Source organism: Aspergillus pseudotamarii, assembly GCF_009193445.1.
Source record: "Aspergillus pseudotamarii strain CBS 117625 unplaced genomic scaffold BDV38scaffold_17, whole genome shotgun sequence".
NCBI classification, from domain to species: Eukaryota; Fungi; Ascomycota; class Eurotiomycetes; order Eurotiales; family Aspergillaceae; genus Aspergillus; species Aspergillus pseudotamarii.
In genome coordinates this window covers 115,976-143,886 of record NW_022475031.1, presented here as the reverse complement: position 1 = coordinate 143,886, position 27,911 = coordinate 115,976, and the positions used below count along the sequence as shown (strand labels likewise).

Here is a 27,911-nt window from a genome sequence, read left to right as displayed (position 1 = left end):
AGGATCTTCTGACCTTATCAAGTGGAACAGGGATGCTACATAATGATCAATGGCAGGGGCTTGCTTCTACGCAGGATTTCGACGTAGAAGGACAATGATCGATGTATAAAATATGGAATCTAGTAGATCTATATAAAATGATGAGAATATTCAATCTTCAAAAGAAAGGGATATTTCTACACCAAGATTTAGTTAACAAACACTGCTTATAGCTATTTCCCAGCGGCAAGGCATTACGCCCACTCCACCATTCATTCTCGCTCATTTCTTGACTTATATAGCGGACTATAGTTTCAACTTCTAGGTAGGCTCATTTTATCACGAATTTTCTTTCTTGGTATCATTGATAACCCCAATGACAACAATAAAGGTAACACAAAACACCGCTACTAATGCAATTTCCAAGCGCAATTAGTACTGAAGTCAGACGAGGGATTTATATGAATGCCAATGCACGACCATAGCACAAAGATTTATGGAATAGGTCATGCAGTCTAGCGAGTGGGGCCGTAGAATATCCATTAGCATTAACTGGCAAGTGATAGTAACCCTTGGAAGAATAAGCGCAGGCAGCTTTCTTGGTTCATAGCTTACCAACATTCCTTGAGCCTCCGTGTATCGTGTCGTGCCTTACTTTCTGGTAAACGTCAATAGTATGACTCGTTTTTGGGTGGATCTCCATTGAAACAACGTGGTTGTGCCAAGCATATGCCAGATAGCCTTCATTCCAAGGGTGCAGATCGTCAGCCAGGCGTCAAATAGGCTAATAAGTAGTGATGCAAGATTACCTCGGCATAATTCTTCCTCTGCAACTTAAACGATGTTGCTTTGGGTATGTATTAATATTGATTTATTTTGTCTTTACCAACAAACATTTATAAATGAGAAAGATAAGGAGAGAGAAAAGAACAGAGCCCTGATTTCCCGTACAAGTACAGTGATAGCCATGGAGTGTGAGGCAAATAGATGAGATTTGAATGAAGAATATGGCTAGAAAAATACAGAACCCCAGCCTCGTCTGCGGACACCAACACGTATATCCCGTAAATTGAAGCCAATCAATCAAAGCCACGCAAACTCATGTGGACAGTGTGGATACGAAACGTAACCTTCTTGTGCCCACTTTCTTCGTAGCTGTTAGCTCATCTGACTATCATCTACCTTTGTACTTATTCATATTTAATATGTTCTGTTGCTGTCACTTTTTTCTTTTTTCCTATTCTTCTCTTTCCCTGTCCAGGATCTTCATGAACCTCTGAGGAATAAAATGGAAACTCTCGTAAGCTATGGAGTCACTTACCTAATAACGAACAATTCAACTCTAGCAACCCTAGTTGCTGCAGTCTACGGACTCTACCTCAAATCATCCACGAAGCGTCTCTCTGTCCGCGCGATTCTACTATGTCAATTACCGGATTATTCCTTGACCAAATCAGATATCGACGCATTCTTATCTAGATCTTATGGGGGCGATAGTTGCGAGTGGTCATGTACATGCACTAGCATTGACGAAAACTACGAAGGACCAGCACTGAAAGCTGTTCATGTACGCCTATACTCCTCTCTCTCATTTGACTCATTTTTCCTATGGAAAGAATGGGGAAAGATTTGTAATATTCCTAGAGAAAAGTGACTCATGATAGAATACCAGATTAGCCTCGAGCACGAAAGCATGCTATATGATGATTCGCTTCGTGAGCTTCCAATTCGTCAACTATGCAGTAAGCTGGTTGGCCTGCATACGTTCAAAGATCATCGCTTCCGGATTGTACCTGAACGGGCGGGCGAGGATCTAGATGATATCGGTCGGGCTTTTGGTAGCTGTCTTGTATTGATGCATTTGAAGGACATCTATGAAAGATGCTCTGGCCAAGATGCGAATGACGATGAACGCTACTCGGAGTAAGTGAAGTACGGTAAACGATCTCCGCGAGGCCTAACTGACCCTAATAGTGAAAGGATTCTTTCTTTTCTGCAGAAGTTCACAGACGAGTATGGAGCATATATTGAGTCTCTATCAGATGAAAAGGTCTTTGAGATTCTTGGGATTATCGAAGATCCAAAGTTCGGATGGATGCTCAGTGAGCTGAAGAAAAGGCGTACGAGAAGCACTTTGAGGGAACGGCGGATGTAGGATTCAGTCTCAAACAAACCTAGTCCAATGGTGACTTTTGGTATGCGATTAAGCTCTACCTTTCTTCTTATCCACAGCACTATGTACACTGCTGTCAGCGATGTTGATTTACACTTTCAGATTAACCGCGACCTCTATGTAATCGCAGACGATGTTTAGTATACCCAGACTTACGGCGCCGAAGCGACAAAATCAAACCCTTCAGTATTAATGAACTACAAATAATCAGAATATAGAAAGAGAAAGAGGCTATATATGCTACAAGGGCTGCTCACAGCCTTTCCCATCATGGGCAGTTTTGAAAGGAATTATTTCTCATAAAGTTATACATAAGTGGGGATATTCTACTATCTTTTCGATGTCCATCGGAAGCTTAACAATCGTTATAACGCTTGATTGACGATTGCTTGGCCCATCGCAATAGTTAATCTTCGGTCTCTTGATAGGGCCAGAGCTTGGAAAATAGCTCTCTCTCAGTTTCGTCTGGAGCCAACCCAAGGAAAATCACTTTTACCTTCCGACTAATATTCACCGCAGCTTCATAGTCATTAGATCTAATCATGCCATCATGAGGAAGCAATGCCTGATCATGGAGTATTGTGAGCAGCTGCCCAACACCATCGATGGTCTTTTCTTCCTCTGAGTAAAGCTCGAGGTCGGTTTTCGTGAATTGAAGTGGACAGGGCAGCCCGCTGTCTGAGGAGATCTCTTCCCAATAAGCAGCAAGTGTAATAAGTGACTGTCGAAGGAAGAAAAGGTTTCGCCGTTCCCATACACCAGTAACAAGCCAAACAGGCTTTCGCATGATAGGAATCATCTTCTGTTGAAGGACAGCCCAGTGGCGCGGCGCTCGTTTGTATACTTGAGTTTCGTAGTATTTATGCATTGTCTCGCTCTCCAAATCCTCCTGGATCTTATTCTGCTCTTCGTCACTGAGACTGTCAAAGTTTTCGGGTTTTCCAGGAACGACCCAGCCCTCCCGGACAGGCCCGGGGTGTCGAAACATCTTCGGAACGCCAGACTGGTAGAACAAAGGGGCAACGCACGCGGATTGCCAATCTATTATGCTTGTGATATCATGGGTGTTAGGGTCCACGTATACATTGTCCAGATGAAGATCTGGGTGCCACAGGATATTTGAACTTGCTGCTTTGTCGTCCGATGAGGGAACCAAGGAAGAGGCCGCGTCCATGTATTGAGTGAGAAGGGAAAGGCCGTCTTCGGGACGTTCTTGATCTTCCATTGACCTATAGTAGTTCATTCTGGATTTTGCATATGATTTAATCCATGCAATCTCATTGCTCCCCAATGCCTGGGCGTACTGAATTGGGTTGAGCCCTGCGTATATACCATCAGCCTCTCTATGTGGGGGATACGTGTCTGAATTACCCACAGGGGCCACGGTCCAACTTCATTTCATTCCTAGTCTCAGTCCATAGTTCAGCTGAGGTGAGCGGGCCTATAGCAAAACGTTCAAGAGCTTCCGGCGCGACGGAGTCTACGGTGAGCGCTTTCGCATCCCCAGTCAGCGAAAGAATGTCATCTTTATAGTAAATGCAACCATGCCAAGGGAAGGCGATGGTAGTCAGCTTATTCTCCATGTCAACAACTTGCTTAATTAGCCTAACCCTCGCTTCTCGCGGCCATTGATTCCAAACAGAACCAAGCCGTACACCCTGTACCTTCTCTTGAATGACATACTCCGCACCCACAGAGTTGTTTGTCGCATCTGCTGACCACGCGAGAATCCGAGGTACGGGAAGTTTGAACACCTCACGGAGCTACGATGTTTAGTGCGACAGTGACGGAATATAGATACAGATATCCATCATACCATATCACATGTGGCAACCTCCGAGGCTGTCGTGTATCGCGCCGGTCCTGCACTCGGATTTGGGAGCTTCGCAAAGACCTCGACGCCATTATCCATCGTCAATATGAATGCTTTATTGTGTAAGCCCTCCAAGCACTTTAGGACCCGGGTACCTGTTAAACAATTAGTAGCTATATGTGTAAACTGTATTAATATGACGCTTACAATATCTCGAACCCTTGTGAACATCGAGGGCGGCTCGAATGAGCTCTTGGAGGTCGAATTTCACATAGCGTTTGCTGAGCTCCCTTTCTTCGTTGTATCTAGGAGTTTCATTCATGAGCAAGTTCGTATAGCCCAAATAAATGCTGCTGCACTCTTACAGCCATCGATGCCTTGTGTAACGATATAGGTCATCCTCAGTGATAGGTTCATCTAGCACTATTAGTTATTCGGATTTTGGAACGAGAAGTGATGAATGGCTGCACACATGATCCACTTTCCGTTTCAATGTATAAATCTGGGGGTTGGGGCGACTGCCTCCCACCCAAAGAAAACAACGAAAAAGGGCGTGTGTTATGACATTGACTGTATCTGTTCCAATGCTTTCGTAGGACTAAGTTTCTCCAGTTTAGTGAGACAACCCTAATCATGCTGAAGGTTGGAATTAAGCTAACATCATTGCTGTTATTACCAGAGATCCCGCAGGCCTGATGTCCGCATGCGGATTCGGATTTACTAACATTCCGTCTGGTATGTGTTCGTATGCATGATGGGACAAATAAGAGACACCAAATGTATCAAATAAAGATAGATTTTGAAACGATTCTACTTAAATTACATCTACAATGAAGGTGAGTCTACCTGTCACATGGGGTGTCAATTCAATTGTCCATCTATGCAAATATATATTGATATATACTTCCAGACCTGTGACCAAACTATGTCTACTTCAGAAACCATGGCTAGTGTCTGACTTACCCAAGTATTTTGGTACTTTTGTCAGTTTTTCAGACAATACCCATAGACCATTGAATGGCACAGGCTATGGAATATGTGCAAATGCTAGTTTTTTGGATTGTGTGACGCGTCTGACGAAATCTATTGCAGGAAGTTGTAAACGTGTGGACTAGAGTATTGTCTTACAAGGACGATGGTGACGTGAACAGCAGCTGCTCTATGCTGTGAGTTGAAGCCCAGGGTGAAGCTTGACGAACGCGTTCGGATTCACTCATGAAACCATACTGAGTATATCGGATCTTATATACGTCAATGGTTTGTCGCTCAGCCCTAATCTGTATGTATTGCAAAAGTTATTTTGATCATGTGGTTTGTCATCGACGTCGGGGTTACATTTCCACTGATCGATGATCCTTACTCTGCTCGGTGGGGCCGAAGTCCCATCCCTCATTGGGGCATAGTGTATATCTACTGTCAACATGCGTCTGTCAACAGCGGAACTCGATGGACAAATCCTCGGAACTCACTATTTAACCTTGAATTAAGTTTGGTAGTGACTCATATAATACCTTTTGTGGTAAGATAGAAGGCGGCTATTACTACCGATAAGCATGGATAAAGAATGGCCCTATAAGGCGAAGTATAAATCTCCTAGCAGCGCATTCCCCAGACGTAACGAGCTATAAACAGGGCAGATCATCGTAACTGTAGATTTGCGAATCAATATCACTATTCTATGCTCACAAAATTCCATCCTTTGTACCTTTGCACCTTTGTACCGACCGATTTTCACCATGCCCGGTGCCCGTTTTGTTGCAAACCCTATAATTATACTCGGAGATGAGAGAGCCAGAATTGGCAGGCATGAGATCCCTTGTCGAATGGCCATCCATGAGGTCGTTGAAGCCATTACCATTATTCGTCCGGACGGCCCAACTGAGTACAAGTTCGACAGAAATATACTGTTTAATCCAGGAGAATCTGTAGAATTGGACCCTTCAGGTGAGTACGTCACGGATGGAAAAGAAGAAGTGAACGTGACTAACAATTGTAACCATACAGATAAGGATTGTTGTATACTCTCCACTCGACGAGGTGACCAATTTGTTGAGGTGCCGAAGGCATAGGTGCTTGGCTGTTGGAAACTACCAATGGTGGAGCATATACGACATCTTGTATTGAAACAATTTCCCAACATGAGTGACAAAACTTTATATTGAGTCTTTAACTCTTCTTACAATTGCAGTTCTACGAAAATGAAAAGCCCCTTAGATGTAGTTAAGGTAGGGCTGTTACAGTCGCCGGGCCGCCGAGAAACAAACAGTGCGGAGACTTTTACTAATCACACCGACATGGCGCAATCGCCGTCGGCCTCCATTGGTTGTATGACGTCGGATAGGCTTGTGGACTTAGTAATGCCATCACAGTCCTTCTAGAACAAGCACCAATTCCTAGTATTTATAGTGACATCAAACGTCCGAAGTTTAGTTGATTCAGTCATATCGTTAGACGGACCATCTACTCTTCATACTTTACTTCATATCAGTGGCATAGCAAAACAGTCGCAACATGTCTGCACAAGCAAACAACCCACGAGTACCACGCGGGCCAGTCGAGGCTGAGATAGTCTTTTATAAAGACCCCGTGGATGGCTCTGCACCTTTCAATTACGTGGAGGAGCCACCGGAGGGTCAGCCGCAGCGCAACTACAGCGAAGCCTTACATAAAGTTCACATTACCGACATCCGAGGTCAAGAAGATCAGTTCACTTTGGACCGCGATGCATTTCAAGTTTTACAAGACATCCCTTCGCAAACCACATACGAGACGTTTAATTCCGAGGATGCCATCAAACAGTTATATTACCCCGAGGTAGAAAAGCTACTCCTCGACAAGGTTCCCGGAGCACATAAAATCATCATCTTTGATCACACCATCCGACGAGCGGATCCGAAGGCGTCACGCCAACCGGTGCGGCAGGCCCATGGGGACCAAACCAGATGGTCCGCGGCGCAGCGAGTCCGTCGACATGTTACTGATCCTGAAGAAGCCGAAACGCTGCTCCGCGGACGGTATCGTATTATCAACGTCTGGAGGCCGATAAATGGCGCGGTTGAATCATTTCCCCTCGCTTTTGCCAGCGCTGCGACTTTGGGCGACACGGACTTCGCCAAGATTGAACATCGCTATCCTCACTTTAGTGGCGAGATCATGGGCGTGAGACACAATCCAAATGCAGAGTGGAAGTATCTTTCCGGAGTGGATGATGATGAGAGACTGCTTCTGAAATGTTCGGACACGGAGGAGGGCATGGCGGAACGTGTGCCTCACACTGCCTTTGTCGACCCTCGCACGGTCCCTGATGCCAAGGGACGGGAAAGCATTGAAGTGAGAACCATCGTCTTTGGATAGAGTGAGGAAGGAAACATAAACTAGTATTGGCGATTCTTTTCAGTTACGTTGCATAACCTTGTTTTTTCATGACAGATACAACTATATACAACCCTCTCTTAATTTGGCTAGCTGGAATATACCCCATGTCAACCACCTACTATACCGTGTTATCATTGTAGCTCCCAATGTAGCATAATTATGCTTCCTGTCTGATACTAACAAAGAGATGACCTCCCTTTCTGTTCTAGCGCCTACCCTGCGTGCCCTTTGTCCAGATCAAAGTCACAGACGGACTCTCCCACGCTACCATCTCCAACTTCACCGTGGCATATGAGCTCGCGAATCACAGGTGGGGGTATTCACTCTATAATAGATTCTGTCAGAGTATCCTCTTTATCAAATGAGTGTTCAGAAGGCAAAGTAGATTCTTAGCGACCAATAACCTGTAAACCTAATGTTATGGATATATTAATCTCTTCGGAATTTCATCTGTTATCCGGTGCCTATTCCTAACTAATGTAGTCCGAGCGATGCCTCACCCACCTTCATGCAAAGAGTTCCATAGCATAGCTACTTGTACTTTGAGTACACTCCTATTGGGACTAAGTTGAGCAACTTACACCTCACTTCTACTTCTCGTCGTCTTCTCAAGCTTGGCCGTTGCCTCCTTCAATTCTGCGGATTAAGTGGTATAGATAAAGTAGCCTTGACAATATTTGAACCGTGGGCTATACAATTTATAATTCGAGAAGCTGCGATATATCTCTCAGTCTCGCAGTGTGAGATGGCTAGAAGCGCCGAAGACTACCCTGCTCAGAGTTCTGTTACCAATTGTACCCACTCTAAGCAATATCAAAATGAACCTCTTTATGTTCAAAGTGGTATATTGTGTGCAAATATAAGTCAGAAAATGATATATGACTCCGGTCCGGATTCCCTGGATCAAGTATACTCTTTACAAACCAGTCTGGTTCTTGATCGACTCCTCAATCGCCCGATCCTGATCCGCAAAAACCTTCTTAACAGAAGGCCTCTCACTCAACTTTTTAAACCACGCCGCAGCATGAGGGAAATCCCTATCCAAGTTCTCCGCATCTGTCGCATACTTCGGTGCCCAACGTTGCCAGGGCATGAAGCATAGATCGACGTAGCTGCACTTATCCCCAACCAACCACTCCCGATTCTTCAAAACCGAGTCCAACACACCAGTCACACGACGCATCTCATTTTCATACCGCTCAATTACACTAGGAAGACGTTCCGGATGAGCGCGGTTGAACCACCCAGCCTGTCCGTAGTACGGGCCTTGACCGGAAACTTGGAAATGCAGCCATGCCTTGGTTTCATATTTGGCAGCGAAGTCGGTGTAGCTCAGCTTCTGCTCGGCATCGTAGTTATCGATGAGGTATTCCACGATCGCGCCGGATTCCCAGAGGGTTATGTTTTTGTTTGGGTCTTCGATGGCGGGAAGACGTCCGTTGGGGTTCAGTTTGATGAAGGGTTCTTTTTTGACATCTTGGAAGCTGACGAATCGGGTTTCGTATGGGAGGTTGAGCTCTTCGAGGATGATGGCTACTTTCCAGGGGTTTGGGCCGTAGGGGTGGGAGTAGAGGGTGATGGGCTGCATTTTGATGATGGTTTTTTCCACAGGTATTATGCTTGCGTAGAAGGTTGGTGATGGTTGTTGTTGTTGTTGATATTTAATTTAGTATACTCTTCTGGCTGAATCTACTATTTATTCCTTCAAGTCTGTCATTAATCTGTTCCCGGTGCAGTGCTACAATTCATTCTGTTAGGGCTATCCAGATTCCGGACCGGACGTCGGTATTGCCTCAATTGGTAGGTGTTTATGAGACATCGCCGAGCTCTACGAATGCCTTATCAGCGTGATATGTCAGCAACATGATATCCATATGGTCCGTGAGCAAAACGTGGGCGAAAATTGTGTAGATCTCTATCGCTAGCTCCGGTGTGGTAATGCTTGGAAATGACACTATAGGTCGTTTGCCATATGAGGGTCGGCGTCTGGTGGGACCAGTTCGGCGTTTGTGCATATGCCGAGAAGACACCGATTGATTAGATCCACTTGGTACGCAGTTCGGCGTGTCTACAATTTCATACCTATCAACCCCTACCTACAGTCTGAGTTAATATCAAAGCACAGTTGTATACAAAGTAGCTTTAGAGTGGTGTGAGCTTTGTCCTAGAGACCACTTGGTAACGCTATGCGCTCGAGTAGGCTCGAGTAGTTTTCAAATTCGTTTACTAATATCGACGCCCGTTTCAATAATATTTTAACTTTTTCTTTACCATATAACTGACTCATAAACATATCTATGATCATCTTTATCTTTGTCACCGACGATAGCCGAGTCAGTCCACGCAAGATATACAGTTCCAAAACCATCATTTATACCCGGACAGCCTCACTGCGGTATACCGCATCAGAGTTTTAACTTCTAAGCTAACACCGTCCTAACAATGTCCGACGATAGTCTCGCCACCCAGGTACTACATGCCGACAATGATTTAGACGGAGAATCAGATATCGCCCCACCAATCCATCTCAGCACAACCTTCCGGTATCTGTACAACGCGGACCAAGATGAATCTCTGCCCGGACCAGCAGTATGCCACTTAACATCATATCTGCATCAATCATGCATAAACACAATAGCATAGTATTAACAAGCTTATAGCTTGGAAACTTCTGCTACTCCCGAGACCACGCCCCAACGCGCACCCGACTGGAAACAGTGCTATCAGCACTCATCCGCGGCCCAACACTAACCTACGCCTCTGGTCTAGCCGCTGTACATGCATATCTCGTATTCCTTAAACCGAAACGCATAGCCATCGGCGAGGGATACTACGGTAGTCGCCAGGTAGCCAATTTACATCAACAGCTGACAGGCTGTGAAATTCTGAGCTTTGACCAACTGGACGCTCTCCAAGAAGGCGACGTAATTCACCTTGAAACACCGATCAACCCAACAGGAGAAGCACTCAGTATCAAACGATTTGCAGATGAGGCACACAAACGCGGAGCATACCTGGTAATCGACTCCACGTTCGGACCACCAGGCCTCCAGGATCCGTTTGCGCTGGGCGCAGACATTATCATGCACAGTGGGACGAAGTATTTCGGTGGTCATCATGACCTTCTCTGTGGGACGTTGTCGATCCCGCCATCGAGAGAAGGGGCTTGGTTTAAGTCTCTACATGAGCAGCGGACTATTCTTGGTAGTGTGCTCGGAAGTATGGAGGTGTGGCTTGGATTGCGGAGTCTTCGGACGTTGGAATTGAGAGTCCAGCGACAGAGTGCGAATGCGACTGGTTTAGTTCGCTGGCTTGATGAGTGTTTAAAGGGCGAGTCTGAAAATGTTGTTAGGAGCACTGTCGCGGTTGTGAGACATGCGAGTCTTCAGGTGGGAGATATGGATTGGTTGCGGGAACAGATGCCGCATGGGTTCGGGCCGGTGTTTGCTATTGAGATGAAGACAGAGGAGATGAGTCGTAAACTGACCGGCTTGTTGCGCTTGTTTCAACATGCGACTAGTCTTGGTGGTGTGGAGAGTCAGATTGAATGGAGGAGGCTGGTGGATGCGTCTGCGACGCCGACCCTTCTTCGGGTTAGCATTGGGGTGGAATATTTGGAGGATCTGAAAAGGGACTTGCTTCAGGGATTTGAGGCGTTGATGAGGACATGAAATTGGGTAGACACAAAGGAAAGGACGAATATCTTGCGTTGCGACTTGTAAGATCTATAGATCTATGACAAACTCTTGTCACAAGAGATTTTGGTCTTGCCCTATCATTCTATCAATTTAATCTTGTGATGATAAGTATCAACAAGTACTACAGTGTTTGTATGTTCAATATGAGGGCTGGTAAGTCTAAGGACGATGTTTAGGGTATATACGGCCTCTGAGTTACAATCGGAGCAAGGATATATCCCCCTGACTATAGCACCCTCAACCCAACAAAATCAGGTCCATACGACGTGAACCCAGTTTCACCACCCTCATTTCCAATGACAACGTCATTGTCTCCATCTTTCCACCCTTCAGTCAATACCCCTAGGGTCGCCGCATCCCACCACCCTTTTCCAGGCCCAAACAACTCACTGTGCTGGCCACTCAAAGGAACATCGAGTCTGACTGGCTTATTGCCATTAACGCTCACAGTTAGATTCCTAGAGTTGGAGCCCCAATCCCAAGCCGAATCGAATGCAACCTCATTATTGATGTAGTCGATCGCCAGATACTTCGTTCCGGCCGTAGCGGGGATCACGGCCCGAGCTGTGCTGTTCGCACTGATGTTCCCTATCTTAGAGCCAGCTGGCTGGCAATATCCTGCACCGCAGGAGACAGCTTCCGCATTTCCGGTTGTGGTGAAGGCTGTATTCGGGTAGTATGTGCCGTTTGGAGGGGTCACTATGATTGAGTCGACGGACTGTGAGGACGTAATTGTAATGGAGTTCGATGATCCGACAACTAGGGGTATTTGTGCCGATGCTTCTGTGCCTGATGCTAAGACTTGTGCTGTAATGGTCTTATTACTTGCCGTCGATTGTATTTTTACATCTCCGGAGGAAGCCCCTTCGGACAGTTTCACTGTGATGTTATACCTGGTACTTGTAGTTACACCGTAGATCTGTTCAAACGTGGTTGAAGAACTGATAACGGCGTTAGATTAGCAGTGGAGGCAAGACACTTGAGCCATCACTCACCCAATTGATGTCGCAAACGTGCCACTCGAATAGTCTCCAGAAGCTATAGTATCCTGAAGCTCAAGGAGAATCGTCCCATGTCCCTGGACGTTTGCGGTGTAGGATGTCTTTACATTTTGAGCGGTAGATCCATCCCAAATATTCTTCACAGCGCCAGCGTACTGCAAGCCGATATCAGGGAGGTCCAGAGTAAGATCCCTGGATTCGTCCTTCCAATTGATCAAAGCCGCTACAGTACGGCCACCAGACAAGGGTCCACTCCAGACTTCGTAGCCTTCTTCTGTCCAGCGTCTCCGGAGACTAGCACTCACACCCAGTGAATCTTGATTGTAACCAATAACATCTTCCTGTTTCAATATCTGCAAGGACTTATCATTTATAGAAGTCTCGTCATCCTTTAACACGGCCCCGATGGTCAAGGGACTCTTGAGAATGGCCCAGAGAGAGAAATGAGTTTGTTCTTCTGGAATAGACAGTATATCATTGCCCACATAGAGCATGTCCAAATCCGGCCATTGTCCAGGTCCTGCAAAGCTGGTTTGAGGAACAGCTTGGTTTAACGTTCGGTAGATCGCCCTCCAGTGGGGGATGATATCATTGCCAATTCGCCACGAGTGACCTAGCGCCGGTGCCCAGCGTGCTGGGAAATCAATCCCCCATTCGCAAATTTGGAAAACCATGGACCGATTTTGTGCTGCGAGGGCGCGCGACATGTTTGCGAATCTGGGCTGCGGTGATGTGCTTGGTTCGTAGTTGACGTTTGGATAGCCCGTTGCAGCGTCGGAATAACAGTTATCATCTATAACCATGATACATTAGTAGTGTAAGGACTGGAGGTGGAAATAACAGCGTACATTTTAGAGAGTCAACTTCCCAAGATGCAAAGGTCTTGGCGTCTTGCTCTTCGTGGTCTATCAAAAAACTATCAGTACTTGATGCTTCAGCTTCTTGGGAACCACATACATAGACTGCCGACATTATCGGGAGGACTGCCGCACAGCTTGATCCCTGAGTCCTGATAAACACCGAAAAGAAGGTCGAGGTCATGAAGGTACTTCCCAAGCGCGGGGAAGCCTTCCGGGAACAAGGTCTCGTTCCATGTCAAGGATCCATCCGGCAGTCGATCCGCAATGGTCCAGCCACAGTCGGTGGTGACATACCGATACCCTAGCGAGGCCAATCCTAAATCCACCAAGGCTTGGGCGTTGGAGCGTACAATAGTCTCATTTGGGGAACACGAGTAGTGATTGTAGGTGTTCCATCTGCATTGTCAGCTTGACTCTGGTCATAGAGTTTACCAATTCTTACCCCATCTGAGGCGTCCGGGCGACTCCATTGTCCAACCGCGGCTGGAGGTGCGGATACCCCAGTGCAACTGGTAGCAAAGCCAGAGAAAAGGCCATGAGGACCATTTTGGTATGGCGTTGTGCGGAACCCTGGCTTGGAAATACGCTGGGGAAACATGTTACGGTGGTTTGACTTATAGCAACTCAAAATTCCCCACCCCCACATCGAGAGGTGCGGAGACATTATGGATTATGAACATGAACTCATGTCGTGCAGGATGTTTCTAGTCTGGGGTCTGCCGATTGGAGGGAAAACCGATCCGCGCATCGGGAATTTGCCTTTTCGGGATTGTAGATCAAGATGCACGCTCTCCTTCATATTCTACCACCATGGATGGCCCCAGTTGGCATCCCCACTAGATAAAAAGCTCAAAGAGACGGCGCCCATAAAACATGGCTGTAAGCTTCATATGGTGAATGGTGCTAAGTCAATGGACGTCCGCGCCCGATATTTCTTCATGCGAGCGCTCGCTATAATCTGTCGCTAGTTTAACGGCGCAGAAGTTCTACGAAAGCTCATAGTACGATTAATAGCTCAGGAAGGTAGAGAGGTACTTAGTAGCATGAGGGGCGTCCCGAAGGACTGGTAGTACTCGGTTTATACTATCACATATCAGAGCAAAAACTTTTATCAAGATATAAAGAGTCCCAGGATCAGTTCAAGTACCCGAGCTGTGTAGGCTCCTGGGCGCTAACTAAAATATATAATTCTAACATGGCCTGAGTACTCCCTTCCCCTTTTGAGCCAGTGCTAAGGGAAGAGATCAAGACCCACTGTAGTCATTTGTATTCCTGCCCATGATGTTAGCTCAGATGAGGGTCACGCTTAGTAGTGCTTCGGCAGAAGCCTACACCTACATCGAACTCCATCCTCGTAGCAAATACATACGACCTCACGCTCATTTTGGACACCATACAAGCCATTATGACTCGTCCTATCCATGAAGAGTCTGTTGCGCCGGTTTGGAATAGAATAGCGTGAACACCATTCCTTGACCACGCTGCCATCGTAAGCCCTTCGAAAAGTCGGATATCACGTATTGTACAATGCTGTGAATTAATATGCCCTATTTTCACCGTTTGGTTTTCCCAGTAGATTCCATGCCAGTGATATAAGCTTAATCCATACCCTCTAGAACGGACACTGCGATTTGTCTCAATGGACATGGAAGTGAAAAGCAGCCGCTATAGACTAACCTGGTCCCGGGAATATGTAGAACAGGCAAAGGCTGAGGAGTGGATAATTGCCGGCTCATATACCGCTGATACAAGGTCTCTGTAGTGATGAAGCGTGCTGGGCGGGGACAAGGAGGCGTGGCATCCGTGACACCACTAATCAAACGGCAACGCCACTAGATATCTCGTCTCCCCCATACTCTCCGTGTTAGAGACTTCTCATTTGTGCGGTAGTCCAAGAGTTGCCAGCTTCCTCTTCGCGGTCTCTTTGGCTGACCTCCGCCAGGGGAACCGAGAAAACAGCGATCGCCATGACATTCGAATCGAGTTTTCCAAAACGATTGGCTAGAGAAAAGCTCGCCCATAGATCGAAATACAAGACGAAGATGATAGAAATCGGACGTAGTTGGGTATGAAGCGATCTCATGACGGAGCTCTAAAGGCAGGGTGTGGAAGCCAACCGCATTTGTTTCAATCCGTGCTGTTAGCAGCCGGTGAACTCTAGTACTTCGCTCCGGGAGAGGTCTAGGAGCGCGTAAAAGCCTACGGAACTCGATCGCTTCTGTTGGTTAGTGGTGCTCCGACAGGATATGCCCTAATGTATTGTTTCGTCTCTCAAAAATGAGTAGAGCCTCGTACAACAGTTTTAGGGATATTGGCCTTCGGAGGTGCACCTCCAAAATCTTCCAGCATCATGCATCACCCACACCTGTGAAGCAGCGATATTGAGTGTGATTACCACGTCATATACGGGTTCCTTCGGGGGCTCTCGGGGCTCAACTCTCAGATCAATAAAGTCGGTTGGCGACTGAGTAACTTTGATATTTCTCCCATGTTCGGACAGGCAGACGGTTTCCTTATACTTATACACTGGGCAGCCATCAGTTGCGTTTTCAAGTATACAATCTAAGGAAACAATGTAGATCTTCCCAGCGCATCAAACCTTGGTAACTGGAAGTCATACCAGCTCGAAACGTGCCTTGCCAGGTTCCCCTTTTGATCAGATCAATGGATTAACTGCATATAGTACAGTACAAAAACATTTTGATTAGAGGCAGGTATGTTGGATGCAATGAGGGAGCAGGGTGGTTCAAAACATATAGGTGAGACAGATATTGTGAGAAGAAATGAAGGGAGCCAGAAGAAGAACAGGCGAGAGTCTGCCGTCCACTTGTCCGTAGAATTAAGCCCTACGATGCGAACTGACTATGCAATTCAATTTCTTCACTTTCAAGCTCCTCTTTTGGGGGGGGGGGGGGGGATCGTATATGGTACTGTCTACTAGTAGCTATCAAAATGATGAAGCAAGCTTTCATTCACTGTCCACTTGCTAGTCGCCGCTGAAAGCTGCAAGGAGATCATCATCCAATCAAAACTACTTTCCACATTCCCGCTCCTTAATTTTTCAAATCCTAGCTGGAATGGAATCGCTGCTGTCGTGACACTACTTTCTGGAAGACATCAAGCAGACGCTCGTGTTTGTGAATTTCACCGCTCTCTTCCCTTTCCTCGGTATCTCTTATTAAACTGCGGAGCTCCGTATCCCTATCCTCGAAATCGAACAGGTCTATAAAAAGCTGTGACGTCTGCACCCTTCGCCTTGTCCGGGATAATCAGGGCATTGAGTGTGGTTCTGGATGCCGGAAATATAGAATATGTCACATCTGCCGCCAGTCCGGGGCTAACTGTGAGGACTTTGCTGATCAATCAGAGTTCCAGGGACATGCGCCCATATCCTCCTGAATCTCCAATCATCTATGCCGTGGACCCATGATGCTGAGGAGCTCTTGAGTACATTTGAGACTATCTTATCTTGAAAGAATTTCTTGTCGCAAAAGCTCCCACTGGTAAATCCAACAAGAGCGTAAATACCATATCTTTCTACTTTGGAAAATCAAATCCCGTATACCTCTTCTTTGGGTGAACAACTCATAAACTGAACCAAGTTAGGGTTACTTAGAGTTTTTGGTACTAAAGTGCTGGACCCTATCATTAGAGACGTAGCTTATAGTCGGAGGACTGGGCACCGTTTTTCACCTTCTAGACACAAATGGTCCCGTAACTCAGTCGGTTAGAGTGCTGAGCTAATAACTCAGAAGTCGAGAGTTCGAGCCTCTCCGGGACCATTCCTTTTTGCATTTCAAGCTAATTCTTCCACCTCGAGAGAGACGATACCTGACGTGTAATTAATCCCTTTCGGCTACACCGTTAACCCCCAACTCGCGGTAACCAAACCATTATTATGGCCAAGATGTGCGGTGGGGCTGGATTACCCTTCCTGTACGTCTGTTCCTATTGACTTCGACTGTTCTTTTAATGACTGCGCTTCAAAGCAGGGCTATAAGATTGAGGGCCTGGGAGATGTCAACAACTCCACTGCTGTGTCCTGGATTCAAGAGCTGATGGCAAGCGGAGAACCACAGGTCGCCCAAAGTCTTCTGAAATGAGTGCGAGTGATATTTCCACCTAGCCAAGACTTGAGTCATGTATGGCGACTAGTCTCACGGGGAAATCATGAGCCATTAAGAGTGCATAATAACATATCCACTGTTTTCTATAGACTCTGATCGGAGTTTACGATTAACTCCGTTTCGGGGACTTTTTGAACCACAATCGGAACTCGGAAGGTGTTCTATCCGGGGCCCTAAGGATCCTTCAGGGTGAGGTTAACTAACCTTAAAGGTTACCCTTGATCGCTCCACTAGTACGACTTAAGGTATAACAGCAGCTATAGTATGCTCAGGTTAATTCTTCGTAGCTCATATGGCGTAAGCCCATGCGTAAAATGCAATGGCACAATGTATCAGAGTGCTATTGGTTGACAGCTTCGCTGAGCCTTTGTGGGCCTGGGACATTTATCCGCCGTTAAGCCTCTTGGCTCGAGATGGAGCGATTTATGCCGTTCGAACTTCTGAAACACGAAGTCTTAAGTCCGTTTGTTTCCTGAATTTGCAGCCTTGGCAACCCTTTTAAGGGTAAATGGCTCCAGTTTATGCGATGCAGAGATCGGCGGGTTGGTTTATAAGCGAGAGTAGTTTATTTGAAATATTGAGATAAGCAACCAACTTCTTGATACCAGGCCGTTCAACTCTCGACATATATAAAGGGTCCAGCATCCTTAATACGATTCATAGAGCAGAACAGCACACCAAGTTCACTCGATTGAATCAGGCATCGAGCTCTCCCTACTTCCTCTCCACAATGCAGCCACCCAAAACCATTCTTGTGACAGGAGCTTCCGGCTTCGTGGCTGCTCATATCATTGAAGCCTTTATCTCCGCAGGTTATCATGTCCGAGGCACAGTTCGCTCTGAAGCTACAGCGGAGAAGGTCAAGCGTATCTTTTCACGACACAACCGACAGCTAAGCTTTGCCATTGTCCCTGACATTGTCAAGGACGGTGCCTTCGACGAAGCAGTCAAAGGTGTCGATGGAATCATGCATACGGCTTGTCCCGGCGCGATCGAAACAGACAATAACGAGCGGGATATTGTGCAACCTGCTATCAAAGGAACTATCAATATCCTCAAGTCCGCTCATAAGCACGCACATCAGGTCAAACGCATAGTCATCACGTCTTCCTTCGCTTCCATGATCGACATGTCTAAAGGTACCTGGCCCGGTCATGTGTACTCCGAGAAAGACTGGAATCCCATGACATACGAGCAGGCTATAAGTGAAGGCACCTCCAGTGTGCAAGCGTATCTTGCCGCGAAAAAGGTCGCGGAGCGTGCTGCGTGGGACTTTGTCAGAGATGAGAGTACTTCTTTTGATCTCGTGACTATCTTGCCGCCTATGATCTATGGCCCCAATATCAACGCCACCCATGTGTCACAGTTGAATATTACCTCGGCTGATGTATACCGGTTGATGTCTCCGGATTCAAAGCCAACTGACGCCATACCTGACAATGGCTTCTGGTCTTGGGTTGATGTACGAGATGTTGCGCAGGCCCATTTGAGAGCTTACGAAGTTTCGGAAGCTGGGGGCGAGCGGTTCTTTATCTGTGCTGGAAATTATAGTTATCAGCAAATCGCAGATATTTTGCGAGAGAAGGTCCCTGAAGTGAAGGATCGCGTACCTCTCGGAAAGCCTGGGTCGGGTCTCGGAGGCGTTGAGTTATATACCTCTGATGCCGGGAAGTCCCAGAGAATACTTGGACTTCGTTATCGTGGTCTTGAGGAGAGTGTTATCGAGTCGGCTTATTCCTTTTTGAAGCTGGAGAAACAGTTGAACTGAGGTATGACTACCTTGCAAGAGTTGGCGGCTAGAGATAGTTTTTATGTTTGAAGTAGTTTGTCATGGCCTTGCGACCAAATAAATAGAAATAATTCTCTCTTTAACCTCTGTCTAGACTTCGACTCACATCATTCTATCTTTAAACCAAATCTATGTCTTTGTGCAACCGAAGCTGAGCTATTTCCTGTCGGGGATATGTGTAAGTCTTCGCAGAATTGAAGAAAAATCAGCATGGGCGGAGAAAGACATTGTAGGAAAGACGTATTATACAAGGATATATCGAGCCCAGACTGCAATGATGTCAACGATAGAGGGGGTATGTACAACGGTCATATGAGGTCTAAATACTTCATTTCCCAGGGTACTGGCACGTGTACTAAGCTCGAATTTCTCAGATACGCTGCGAGGGCCCAAGAAAATAGACAATACATGGTCCTATGTTAATTATAATTGTGGCGATCTTGATCCCTCTGGGGAAATATCCAAGTCGTCGTCCCTCTGTTTACTGGATTCTCATCGCCTAAAGGCGAAACAACCATAGTTTAATGTGAACGACTTTGAGTTTTGATAATCTATGTATAGTCCCAATAGGCTACAATGCCATTACCGAACATGCAGCCGAGTTAAATCATTGAATGTTAATGATCGTAGAATTTTCCCTCCTTTAGGTGTTCGCATGCTGTACGATAAGGATATTTTACTAGTGTAGCTCTGTGCCTAGCAGTGCTCCATTGTACTTCCTTGTACCTCACACAAGTTAGCGTTGAAATCTAGCAAGAAGTAGTAACCCGCCAGTCTATGTTTAATTAATGGGAGATGGCGGTATTGGCTGCCGTAGTCTATAGTGTGCAAGTCTATTGGTCAACAGCCTGGCCGCAATTCAGGCATTCTTTCTGTGTTAGACATTTCCTAGCGTAGGTATTTCGAAAGCTCATCTGCTAGTCACCGTACAGTTCGTTATGGGCTGTGCGAGAGGTGGGGAACTGCGGCACCATAATGGATCAGCCTATCACCTGCTAACGTAGAAAAGCCGGGTGCTGCTCTTTGGTCCTTACTTCTCAAGGGTGTTTTGCATAAGGCTGTCGGACCAAGCATATCTCTCGTGAAGCTGTGGGGTGAAAGGACTTTAGTGTCTTCGGTGGGGTGTTTTGCATTATCCATAAAAGAGCTGCAACTCTGTCCTGATCGGCAATCTCGTGATATGATGGAGGAAATGGCCCAAAGCACTGATGGTGCTTCGTAAGGATCTGGATATTGTACTCATCGCTGTCGGCCGGGACATCAGGCATGAAAATATGGAACCCTTGCCCATAGATAAGACTAATAAGCTGTAGTCCCAGGGAGTTAGCCACGAAACAGTATACTTATTTCAACCTGTTGACTTACCATTACACCGAAGAAGCAAATATCCGTTGCAGCACCCCATTTCATTTGTAACTGTGTCTCAGGGCTCCTGAAAATAGGTGTTCCAATTTGATCACCATCTTGGGCGTAGCGAGAGTTCGCAGGAACAGTACTTCCAAAGTCAGCCAGCTGAACATCGCTGAAACGGACTCCATTCTGTCCATAGTTAAATACAACATTGCTAGGTTTAATATCTACCATTTGCATCAGATATATGAAGTCAAAGGTCTTGGGAAAAGAAACCTACCTGTATGAACATAGCCGTCTTGATGTAAAACAGCTAACGTGGCTAGCACTCTCTTTGCAACGTACTTGACTTCATATCGCGTGAGCTATTGGCTATTAGATGGGTGTAAAAGATCGTCATCAAGATGATTAGAATGAGGGCAGCTGGCCCCGGAGGATCTTCAATTTCATCGAGAAGCTTCCGGACATACGGAGTACGACTCTGGAAATGAAGGACATCTCTTTCATTCCGAAGGCGAAAACATCGGACACTCTTGATAATGACGCTCTCTTGGTTTTGGGCTCTGTAAGTTGCCATCTGTTAGATTCCACTAGTCTTGAAGAAGACGAGGAAGGGTTACAATGCTGGCCAAACACTGTCTTGTCACTGTTTCGTGTTAGTGTAAAGTCCTATTTTGCCCCTTAATTAATGACCTAGAGACAGAGAAACTGCTTGGGCCATGTCGATTGAGATGGTAACAATGAAAAATAAATCTGCCTGGCAATAGCACAGTTCTTCCTTTTTGGCGACAACGGGTTAGATACTAAATCTGTTGTTGGATTTCATGCTAATGGGAGCCGAAACTCTCAATCACGGTTCAATCCTTCAATCATATTCAGGCATTAACCGCGAGGTACCGTGACGAGAACGACTCTGGAGCAAAAATACAATAATCTTACAGGCCAGAGAAGTCTAGGACTGGACAAACCTATTCCTGGATCTACAAGTATTATCTTGCGACTATCCCAGCTCACTGAACCAAAGTAATGGGTTAATCAGCACATATGTACAAAAATATTACACACCTCCTCTGTACATACTACAGTTCATCCCACCAAACCGTCTATGCTCACTAACACGGACTACCCTCTCTATCTTGATCCCCAAAACAAGACCTAAAATATCATCTTCGGCCTCCACCCGGTACAAACCCCCCTGGCCAAAGCAAAAAACAAACAAGCACAAGCATACACCAACCCACAGAAGAGTATAAGTCCCGAATAATCCTCATGATCTCCTCCCGAGCTCTGGGCTTTCAATATCTCCCCGGCAATAGGTATGGCAAACAAAGCACCAACGCTAACCAACGAATATGTCGTTCCGTATCGCTTTCCAAAATCCTCCGTGGACGAGATCTGCGCAACACAAACGGGGGCAAGACTTATCGCTGAACCGCTCCAAAACCCAAAGAGTACAGCGTATGCCACGATTGCTGCGGTATTGGACCCGGCTGGTAACCACAGTGCCAGTGTGAAGACAGTGCATACGAGTGTTGTGATGACCATGACATTGAACCGGCCGTAGCGGTCTGCGAAGTAACCAGGGACCACGCGTCCCAGGATCGAAGCGGCGTTGAGGATTGAGACGAGCTGATATGCTAGGCTCTCTTGCATGTTGTGTGATTGGGCGTAGGAGGTTAGGTAGGTCAGGGGGATTAGTAGGGCAAAGTCGATCAGGAAGATGGCGACCGTCAGGAGGGAGAATGGGGTTTCGCGTAGGGCTCTAATGTCGATTTTGCCTCCGCCTAGCCTTTTAGGGGGCAATCTGGTCTTGAGGAATAGGATGCATAGAACGCAGAAAAAGCTGCAGATGAAACCGGTTATTCTGATCGCCCATGGAAAACCGACAACTTCGCTGAGGTTCCATATCATGATGGGGAAGATAATGCCGCCGAAACCACCGGCTGTGGCTGCGATCCCTGTTGCTAAGGCACGACGTCGATGGAACCAATGCGCAATGCAGGCTACGCTCGGGGTGAACACCATAGATGAGGAAATTCCACCGAGGACGCTGAATCCGAGCATAAATTGGTAGTATTCTAGGGAAAGGAAATTACTAACATCAGTATGGTAGAAAATGAACGTTTTCCCAAGTTAGACAAACCTTTCGCCACACTGAAAACCATGAGAGAGCCGACAAGTCCGATACATCCTGGGATAAGCAAAGGCCGGAGACCGTAAGCATCAAAAATGGGCCCTTTTTTGGTTAGTCTTGAGCATCTGGTAACATAAAAGATTTTCATAACGCATACCAACTTGCACGCTTCCGAAGTAAAGGAAGAAGGAATATAGACCGAATATCCAACCGATCGAAGCTTTGGAATAGTCTTTCAACTGGTCACTCGCCAGCCATGCTTCCAGAACACCTATTGTATTCAAAAGACCGAACGAGGGAACCATCGCACACCACGACCCCAGCACCACGCTCCATGCGCGCCATCCGCCGTCTGGAAATTCTACGGCACTGGCTTCCTCAGTCCGATCTGCATACGACCTTGCAGTCTTGTCCACACTGCTATTCGAGGGCATTTGCGGCGGGCTGCTTTGGGGGTTACTATCGCCCATGTCAATTTTTCTCTTTACCTATGAAAATCTACAGTTCATTGTCCATTCCCCGATGAATTACTCGATTTTATATAGATAAGATTGAAAGTTGTTTGATGAGTTAGGGCATGCCAAAAAGCTTCACTGCAAGCTAGTCCATTTCCGGACGCCGAAGTGGTGTCCGCGGAACCCGAACGAGCATTTTCTTCTCCTCCGTCTTCTTCCACCCGTTTCTTCTCCCCTTGCTCCTTGACCTACTTAGCGTTTATCATAAAGACTTCTTGAGTGAGTGCCACGGGTTATGAATTGGATCCGAAGTCAAATACATCAACTCTCAGACCGGAAACTACTTATTAGATCATAAAGTCTTCCTAGAGCAACGCTAAAATACTTGAAAACGGCACATGAAAAAGTAAGGTAACCAGACTTGTCATCAAACTGAGACCTCACGCCGGACCGTCGGAAGCCGCTACACTCCAAAATTCTGCACTGTCCAGAACAGATAGCGTGTGACACGAAGAGAGACTTCTTGCTCGACATAATCAGTTTGGAAAGATTGAGAGATAGACTGCAGTAAGCCCACGGCACATGGCAGCAATACCTTCGAATACCATGTCCCTCTCCATAGAATGCTTTAAACACTCAATTCCATGTCGTAGCTCTTCAATAAGTCTCCTAGCGTCTTGGATTTCTGTGGCAGGCTCTGGACTGGCCATCAGAGGATAGCAAACTGAAAGACGATTGGAAGCAATAGCTGCCCGTATTCGATGCACTAACATAAACATCGAGTAGCTCGCCTGCATAGCAGTACACTTAAAGTACGGCAAAGCACTCGGGGGGGTCATCGCTAAGTGGGCGGGTGATACTGCAGAATGTATTGTGAGGCTTTCAGTGGTTGTTGGTGCGTGATTGTTTTCTGGGCTCCCGGTCGACCGGGATGGTTGTGGACGGGGAAGACTTCTAAAAGCTCGAGCCACAGCAAGGGATGACTTCAGGCACCTGACAGAGGATTGCTGCTCGGTAAACGGAAACACAGTCTCAAAATTGGAGGATAATTCTGGATATGGGGCTTTATCATTGATAGCAGTCAAGTCACAATGCTTTTCAACAAAAAGCGGAATGTCCATGAACGCTCTAAACCGATGGAGTCTAATCCGTGCCCTGTGAGGGAGAAAGCAACGTTAGAATTCCAAGTAACGCAAGCGTATATGGGAGGGACCCACGAATGGAGCAAGAGATATGCTATCAGTCCCATACCCTGCATTGCAAGGCCTTCGGCATCGTCCTTGCATGTTAGGCCCATGTAGAATTCAGACTCTATCGCCAGGGACACTATACGTGAATCAAGCTGATAGATCTGATCACGCAAGTCATGCGACTGTGTGGGAGCTTTGTGCACTAGGCCTAAGGCGACAAGAACGTCGGAGACAGAGATGTAAGCTTCCTGAGCTTTAAGCAGAACGGGCCATGGCTGATAGACGTGTTAGCTACCCATATATCAACCAAAACCGGTGGAGTGGACACAATTTTTACCTCTGGTCCGCCTAGGAAAGATTTAAATTCGGGATATGGAGTAGTTATCCTAGAATCATTTGCGGTGATGATAGGTGACTGATAGTAAATTATTGATTAGGTTGCTGTGAGAGAGCTTGTTCAGGCTCTGGACACTCACTGATACTTGCACGACTGAAGTATGATATAGTATGGAAACCTGTGATGAGTAAGTGACCACTGCCCATATAATTGAGATCTGGAAACACCAACCGCGGACCACCATGCTCGTCGGTGTGCTTCTGAAGCATTGGAGTCCAAGTTATGGAGGCCAAGATCCATAGCCGTTGTAATGGCCTGGTTCGCGCGGGTGCGCATCCGGGATACATTGCCACATTGGCAATACTCATAGATACTAAGGGCAACTAAAGCCAAAACTGGATAAAGCTGGAACGGGAGTTCGACATGAAGGCGATCGTCTTCCACATAGGAGGTTGAGTTGTTTGTAGACACAAGGTCGTCAATCTCCTTCTCTGCTCTGCTGAGAGCGGCTTGCGCATAGAGACGTGCATATGCGCGTCGCATCCAAACATGGCATTCCCCTGACGGCTGCGGGTCCTGAGGAGGTGGAATCAAGGAGAGTATTGCCGATAACGCTAAGCTCAATGAAGTCGTCGGCCAATAAGGCAAGCAGGACTGGTCCACCGTGCCGGCCTCTGCAGCTGGGGGTTGAAAGACTCTCGGTCTATCCTCATATGGTGGACTTACTGGAGCTGGTAACAGCGCTAGATACGGATGAATGTAGATATAATACGCGTTTGCTCTAACTCCAGTTAGACGCAGGGCAAGTTTGTCAAAGATATTAAACTCAACATTCTTCATCGCGGACTTACATATCTTCTTCAGAGTTATAAACCCTCAAAACGGGATTTTCTATCTCGCTAGGTGGTTCTGTATCCTGAGGACCCCAAAGCAGACCTGGGTCCACACTGAGGTTCTGCTCTCCACTGAAAGGGGTCAGGAGACCAATGATATGCCGAAGACTGGGGCCAGTCTCCTGACCAGAATTCGTGTCCCCCGTACCTGGAACATTCAAACACTGAGGGATATCGACTACGGTGTCGGAAGTCGATGGATGTGACGAAGATATCGAAGAGCGAGGTACGCTCATGCGTTGGAGTTCCTTGTCATTTTTTGTGCTTCGCCGCGGTCCCCCACGCCGACTGGGACGGTAAAAGCAACCACGGTTTCTTTCAAAACACTGCGATGACGGCTAACATCAGCGATCTGAATCTCTCATGCGAGCTTGAGATCAAGTGGCCCTACAGGTTTACAAGGATGCTGACCGTCGCAGCGTGTTTTTGATGCACGACTGCACGCTAGTCAGCACGCGGCTATCAACACGCAGGAGACATTGCGGAATTATACCAGGCAAGACATGCAGCTTTCACTGGATGATTTATCACTCGTGGCATCCTGTCGGCAGAAGCATAGACTGATGTAATTCATCAGCAATCTTCAATCCCGCTACCAGATTAGGTGAAACGCTCACCACGTGATCAAGTGGGTTACATTAGCTAGCTAGTTAGCGCATAATTCTGCTTACTAATATATCAATCAGTTATGCACAACGTTGTGAGTTCACTACATCAGTTTCAGATTAATTCATCAAGTTCAAATATAACATTACTATCGTAAAAAAGTTGTTAGAATGTATTCGCCTAATATAGTAGTAAAGTAACTATCATGTCCGTTATCACACGCCCTACAACATTGAACTTCCATGGTGATTCGGAGAATATATATTCGCTCCCTCACCCGACCTATCACTTAGTACAAGCTCTTTGTTAGAGTGCATAAGTACCTCCCGATTGCTTGCGATTTTGGTCTTTCTCTAAACTGTGATAAACTAACAAAATCTTTGATCTATCATAACCCTAGACCACTGGCAACTTTCCAAATTACCTTGTTCATCAAGTCCGGACATCCGAACGAACATAAAGTGCCCTTTTACCCTTGCAAGTTGCTGCCCTCGGGCTCGAGCTTTCCGGCTCCGTGTTACGCAGAGTTGCACAATGAGGTCAATTACCGACATATCGAATGAGTTATTTGTGAGGCAGTTACCTCACCGGTTATACGGAATAGGGTTAGGTAGATATGTTGTGAGAGTCATTGGAGGTGCGTCCGTGATGCGCCAACGAAAGTCTCGCGTTGGGCAATCAGCCCCACTTAAACCTAGCGAGCTTAATATCGTCAGTTAAGGTTGGGTTTAGGTCACTAGCTTCCATTCAAGATCCACCATGTGGAGTAAACATCTGTTGGGTATTTCGTAACGGAAAAGGGAAAAAAAAGAGAAAGAAATCATCAACATATACGGTAAAATAAAGCAAAGTCATGGGTGGACGAGCTCGGTCAAGCTTATGTTACACAGACAGACACAAAAAGAGTCGCAGCCCCAAGGTCACGGGAGAAACTAGTCTCAAAGGATGAAAACAAAGAGGAACCCTCGTCCATGGAACTGCCAACCGACTACTACTTACTCCTTCCTTGCGCACTCCGACTGTGTCACTGCGCGCTCACTCCTCAATTGTCCACTTTTGTTGTACTGTGCCATTGTACCTGCCGGTTACCTGAGCCATCATGGTAGGGGTTTCGAACAGCAAAGGATGTCGCATGTGCGTGAATCGGAGAATCAAGGTTCGTATTTGCTATGTTTATTTTTAGAATGGAGTAATCCCTTCCATCCGGATGATGTAAAAAGAAGATAAACAGCTCCGTACGGGGTAGGTGGACTAATCTGGCCTTATAGTGTGATGAGACTCGGCCTCAATGTCTGCGATGCATCAAAAGAGGTTGTGAATGTCCGGGCTATAATCGTCACTTCAAATTTCGCGACCAGACACAAGCGCTGCAGCAGCGATACCGACGAGAGCCTTTGGTGCGCCCCAGTCGAACCCCGCCGAGAGTGCAAAGGCAGAAACAGACCCGCCCAACAGAACTATCCGAGCTCATCATCGACGAGGTCTTCGCTCCCGGTCTGACCTTTGCGGCGCTGGACATCCAAACAAAGGAGCTGTTCAACGACTTTCTTGATTATTACTTTCCGGCGTATTCTATATGGTCCTCCCGACTAGAGGTAAATTGGATGGATTTTATACGCCAGCAGGGACTTACCTGTCCACAAGCGTTGATTTGGGCAATCAGAGCACTGAATACCTTCCATATGGGAGTTGTTCGAGGTGATCAAGGAGCTATCGCCTGCGGCCGACATATGTATGGCCGAGGAATAAAGCATCTTGCGTATATCCTACAGACACCCGCTGCGCTCACCGATGAGACGCTAGCGGCAGCGATTTTGCTTGGTGGGTATGAGATGCTGGATGAAAGCTGCAAGAATTCTTGGTTACTCCACTGCGGCGGCATCCGTCACCTTATGTGTACGCGTGGACCTGCTGCGCATAAGCATGGCATAGGTCGGACGCTAATGCTGTCCTTTCGAAATTTTCTGGTCACAGAGGCTTTTAGGCAAGGGGAATCATGCTTTTTGGAGAAACCAGAATGGTCATTGATAGCCAGTGAGAGTTCCGGTACAGAAACTGAGAGGAATGAATATGACCTTGTCAGTCAGGCTACGGAGTTCATCTTTAACGAGACTGTTAGATGTCCAGGTTA

General features: G+C 46.6%; 9 protein-coding genes and 1 non-coding gene across 10 annotated transcripts; 6 read left to right on the top strand and 4 right to left on the bottom strand.

The window, feature by feature from the left end:
• Positions 1-1,234: 1,234 nt before the first annotated feature.
• On the top strand, positions 1,235-3,275 carry BDV38DRAFT_291540 (uncharacterized protein; the record flags this gene model as incomplete). The annotated part of the gene is made up of 7 exons (XM_032061767.1): positions 1,235-1,546; positions 1,652-1,902; positions 1,954-2,099; positions 2,680-2,733; positions 2,779-2,828; positions 2,883-2,956; positions 3,098-3,275. The coding sequence occupies exons 1-7, from the start codon at positions 1,268-1,270 to the stop codon at positions 3,273-3,275; spliced, it is 1,032 nt and encodes a 343-aa protein (XP_031915191.1). The 5' UTR covers positions 1,235-1,267.
• Positions 3,276-5,589: 2,314 nt separating this feature from the next.
• On the top strand, positions 5,590-6,113 carry BDV38DRAFT_242809 (uncharacterized protein). The gene has a single exon (XM_032054148.1). The coding sequence runs from the start codon at positions 5,702-5,704 to the stop codon at positions 6,032-6,034; it is 333 nt and encodes a 110-aa protein (XP_031915190.1). The 5' UTR covers positions 5,590-5,701; the 3' UTR covers positions 6,035-6,113.
• A 305-nt stretch (positions 6,114-6,418) lies between these two features.
• Positions 6,419-7,462, top strand: BDV38DRAFT_242808 (uncharacterized protein). Its single transcript, XM_032054147.1, has one exon. It carries the CDS (start codon positions 6,477-6,479, stop codon positions 7,317-7,319), a length of 843 nt encoding a protein of 280 aa, XP_031915189.1. The 5' UTR covers positions 6,419-6,476; the 3' UTR covers positions 7,320-7,462.
• A 794-nt stretch (positions 7,463-8,256) lies between these two features.
• Positions 8,257-8,971, bottom strand: BDV38DRAFT_291532 (glutathione S-transferase family protein; the record flags this gene model as incomplete). Its single annotated transcript, XM_032061766.1, has 1 exon — positions 8,257-8,971. The coding sequence occupies exon 1, from the start codon at positions 8,926-8,928 to the stop codon at positions 8,257-8,259; it is 672 nt and encodes a 223-aa protein (XP_031915188.1). The 5' UTR covers positions 8,929-8,971.
• An 811-nt stretch (positions 8,972-9,782) lies between these two features.
• On the top strand, positions 9,783-11,011 carry BDV38DRAFT_281291 (trans-sulfuration enzyme family protein; the record flags this gene model as incomplete). Its single annotated transcript, XM_032059508.1, has 2 exons — positions 9,783-9,929; positions 10,001-11,011. The coding sequence occupies 2 exons, from the start codon at positions 9,783-9,785 to the stop codon at positions 11,009-11,011; spliced, it is 1,158 nt and encodes a 385-aa protein (XP_031915187.1).
• A 253-nt stretch (positions 11,012-11,264) lies between these two features.
• Positions 11,265-13,445, bottom strand: BDV38DRAFT_281290 (alpha-galactosidase D; the record flags this gene model as incomplete). Its single annotated transcript, XM_032059507.1, has 5 exons — positions 11,265-11,979; positions 12,034-12,832; positions 12,888-12,944; positions 12,997-13,295; positions 13,342-13,445. The coding sequence occupies 5 exons, from the start codon at positions 13,443-13,445 to the stop codon at positions 11,265-11,267; spliced, it is 1,974 nt and encodes a 657-aa protein (XP_031915186.1).
• Positions 13,446-16,607: 3,162 nt separating this feature from the next.
• Positions 16,608-16,681, top strand: BDV38DRAFT_t104. Its single transcript has one exon. It is a non-coding gene; the product is annotated as a tRNA-Ile (tRNA).
• A 735-nt stretch (positions 16,682-17,416) lies between these two features.
• BDV38DRAFT_291530 (SDR family oxidoreductase) lies at positions 17,417-18,794 on the top strand (the record flags this gene model as incomplete). Its single annotated transcript, XM_032061765.1, has 1 exon — positions 17,417-18,794. Exon 1 carries the CDS (start codon positions 17,757-17,759, stop codon positions 18,792-18,794), a length of 1,038 nt encoding a protein of 345 aa, XP_031915185.1. The 5' UTR covers positions 17,417-17,756.
• A 2,467-nt stretch (positions 18,795-21,261) lies between these two features.
• On the bottom strand, positions 21,262-22,787 carry BDV38DRAFT_242804 (MCT family MFS transporter). The gene is made up of 3 exons (XM_032054146.1): positions 22,457-22,787; positions 22,309-22,401; positions 21,262-22,243 (listed from the first exon to the last, which is right to left on the bottom strand). Exons 1-3 carry the CDS (start codon positions 22,767-22,769, stop codon positions 21,321-21,323), a joined length of 1,329 nt encoding a protein of 442 aa, XP_031915184.1. The 5' UTR covers positions 22,770-22,787; the 3' UTR covers positions 21,262-21,320.
• Positions 22,788-23,290: 503 nt separating this feature from the next.
• BDV38DRAFT_269997 (fungal specific transcription factor domain-containing protein) lies at positions 23,291-26,881 on the bottom strand (the record flags this gene model as incomplete). Its single annotated transcript, XM_032057067.1, has 7 exons — positions 23,291-23,909; positions 23,972-24,219; positions 24,282-24,359; positions 24,513-24,900; positions 25,133-25,462; positions 25,792-25,820; positions 26,870-26,881. 7 exons carry the CDS (start codon positions 26,879-26,881, stop codon positions 23,291-23,293), a joined length of 1,704 nt encoding a protein of 567 aa, XP_031915183.1.
• Positions 26,882-27,911: the final 1,030 nt, after the last annotated feature.

Bases quoted from the DNA above. Each gene is read 5' to 3' on its own strand.
- BDV38DRAFT_242809 (XM_032054148.1), top strand. From the start codon at position 5,702: ATGCCCGGTGCCCGTTTTGTTGCAAACCCTATAATTATACTCGGAGAT.
- BDV38DRAFT_242808 (XM_032054147.1), top strand. From the start codon at position 6,477: ATGTCTGCACAAGCAAACAACCCACGAGTACCACGCGGGCCAGTCGAG.
- BDV38DRAFT_242804 (XM_032054146.1), bottom strand. From the start codon at position 22,769: ATGGGCGATAGTAACCCCCAAAGCAGCCCGCCGCAAATGCCCTCGAAT. The intron at 22,402-22,456 runs GTATGCGTTATG...TAACCAAAAAAG, and splicing joins CTTCGGAAGCGTGCAAGTTG to GGCCCATTTTTGATGCTTAC. The intron at 22,244-22,308 runs GTTTGTCTAACT...TCCTTTCCCTAG, and splicing joins GGTTTTCAGTGTGGCGAAAG to AATACTACCAATTTATGCTC.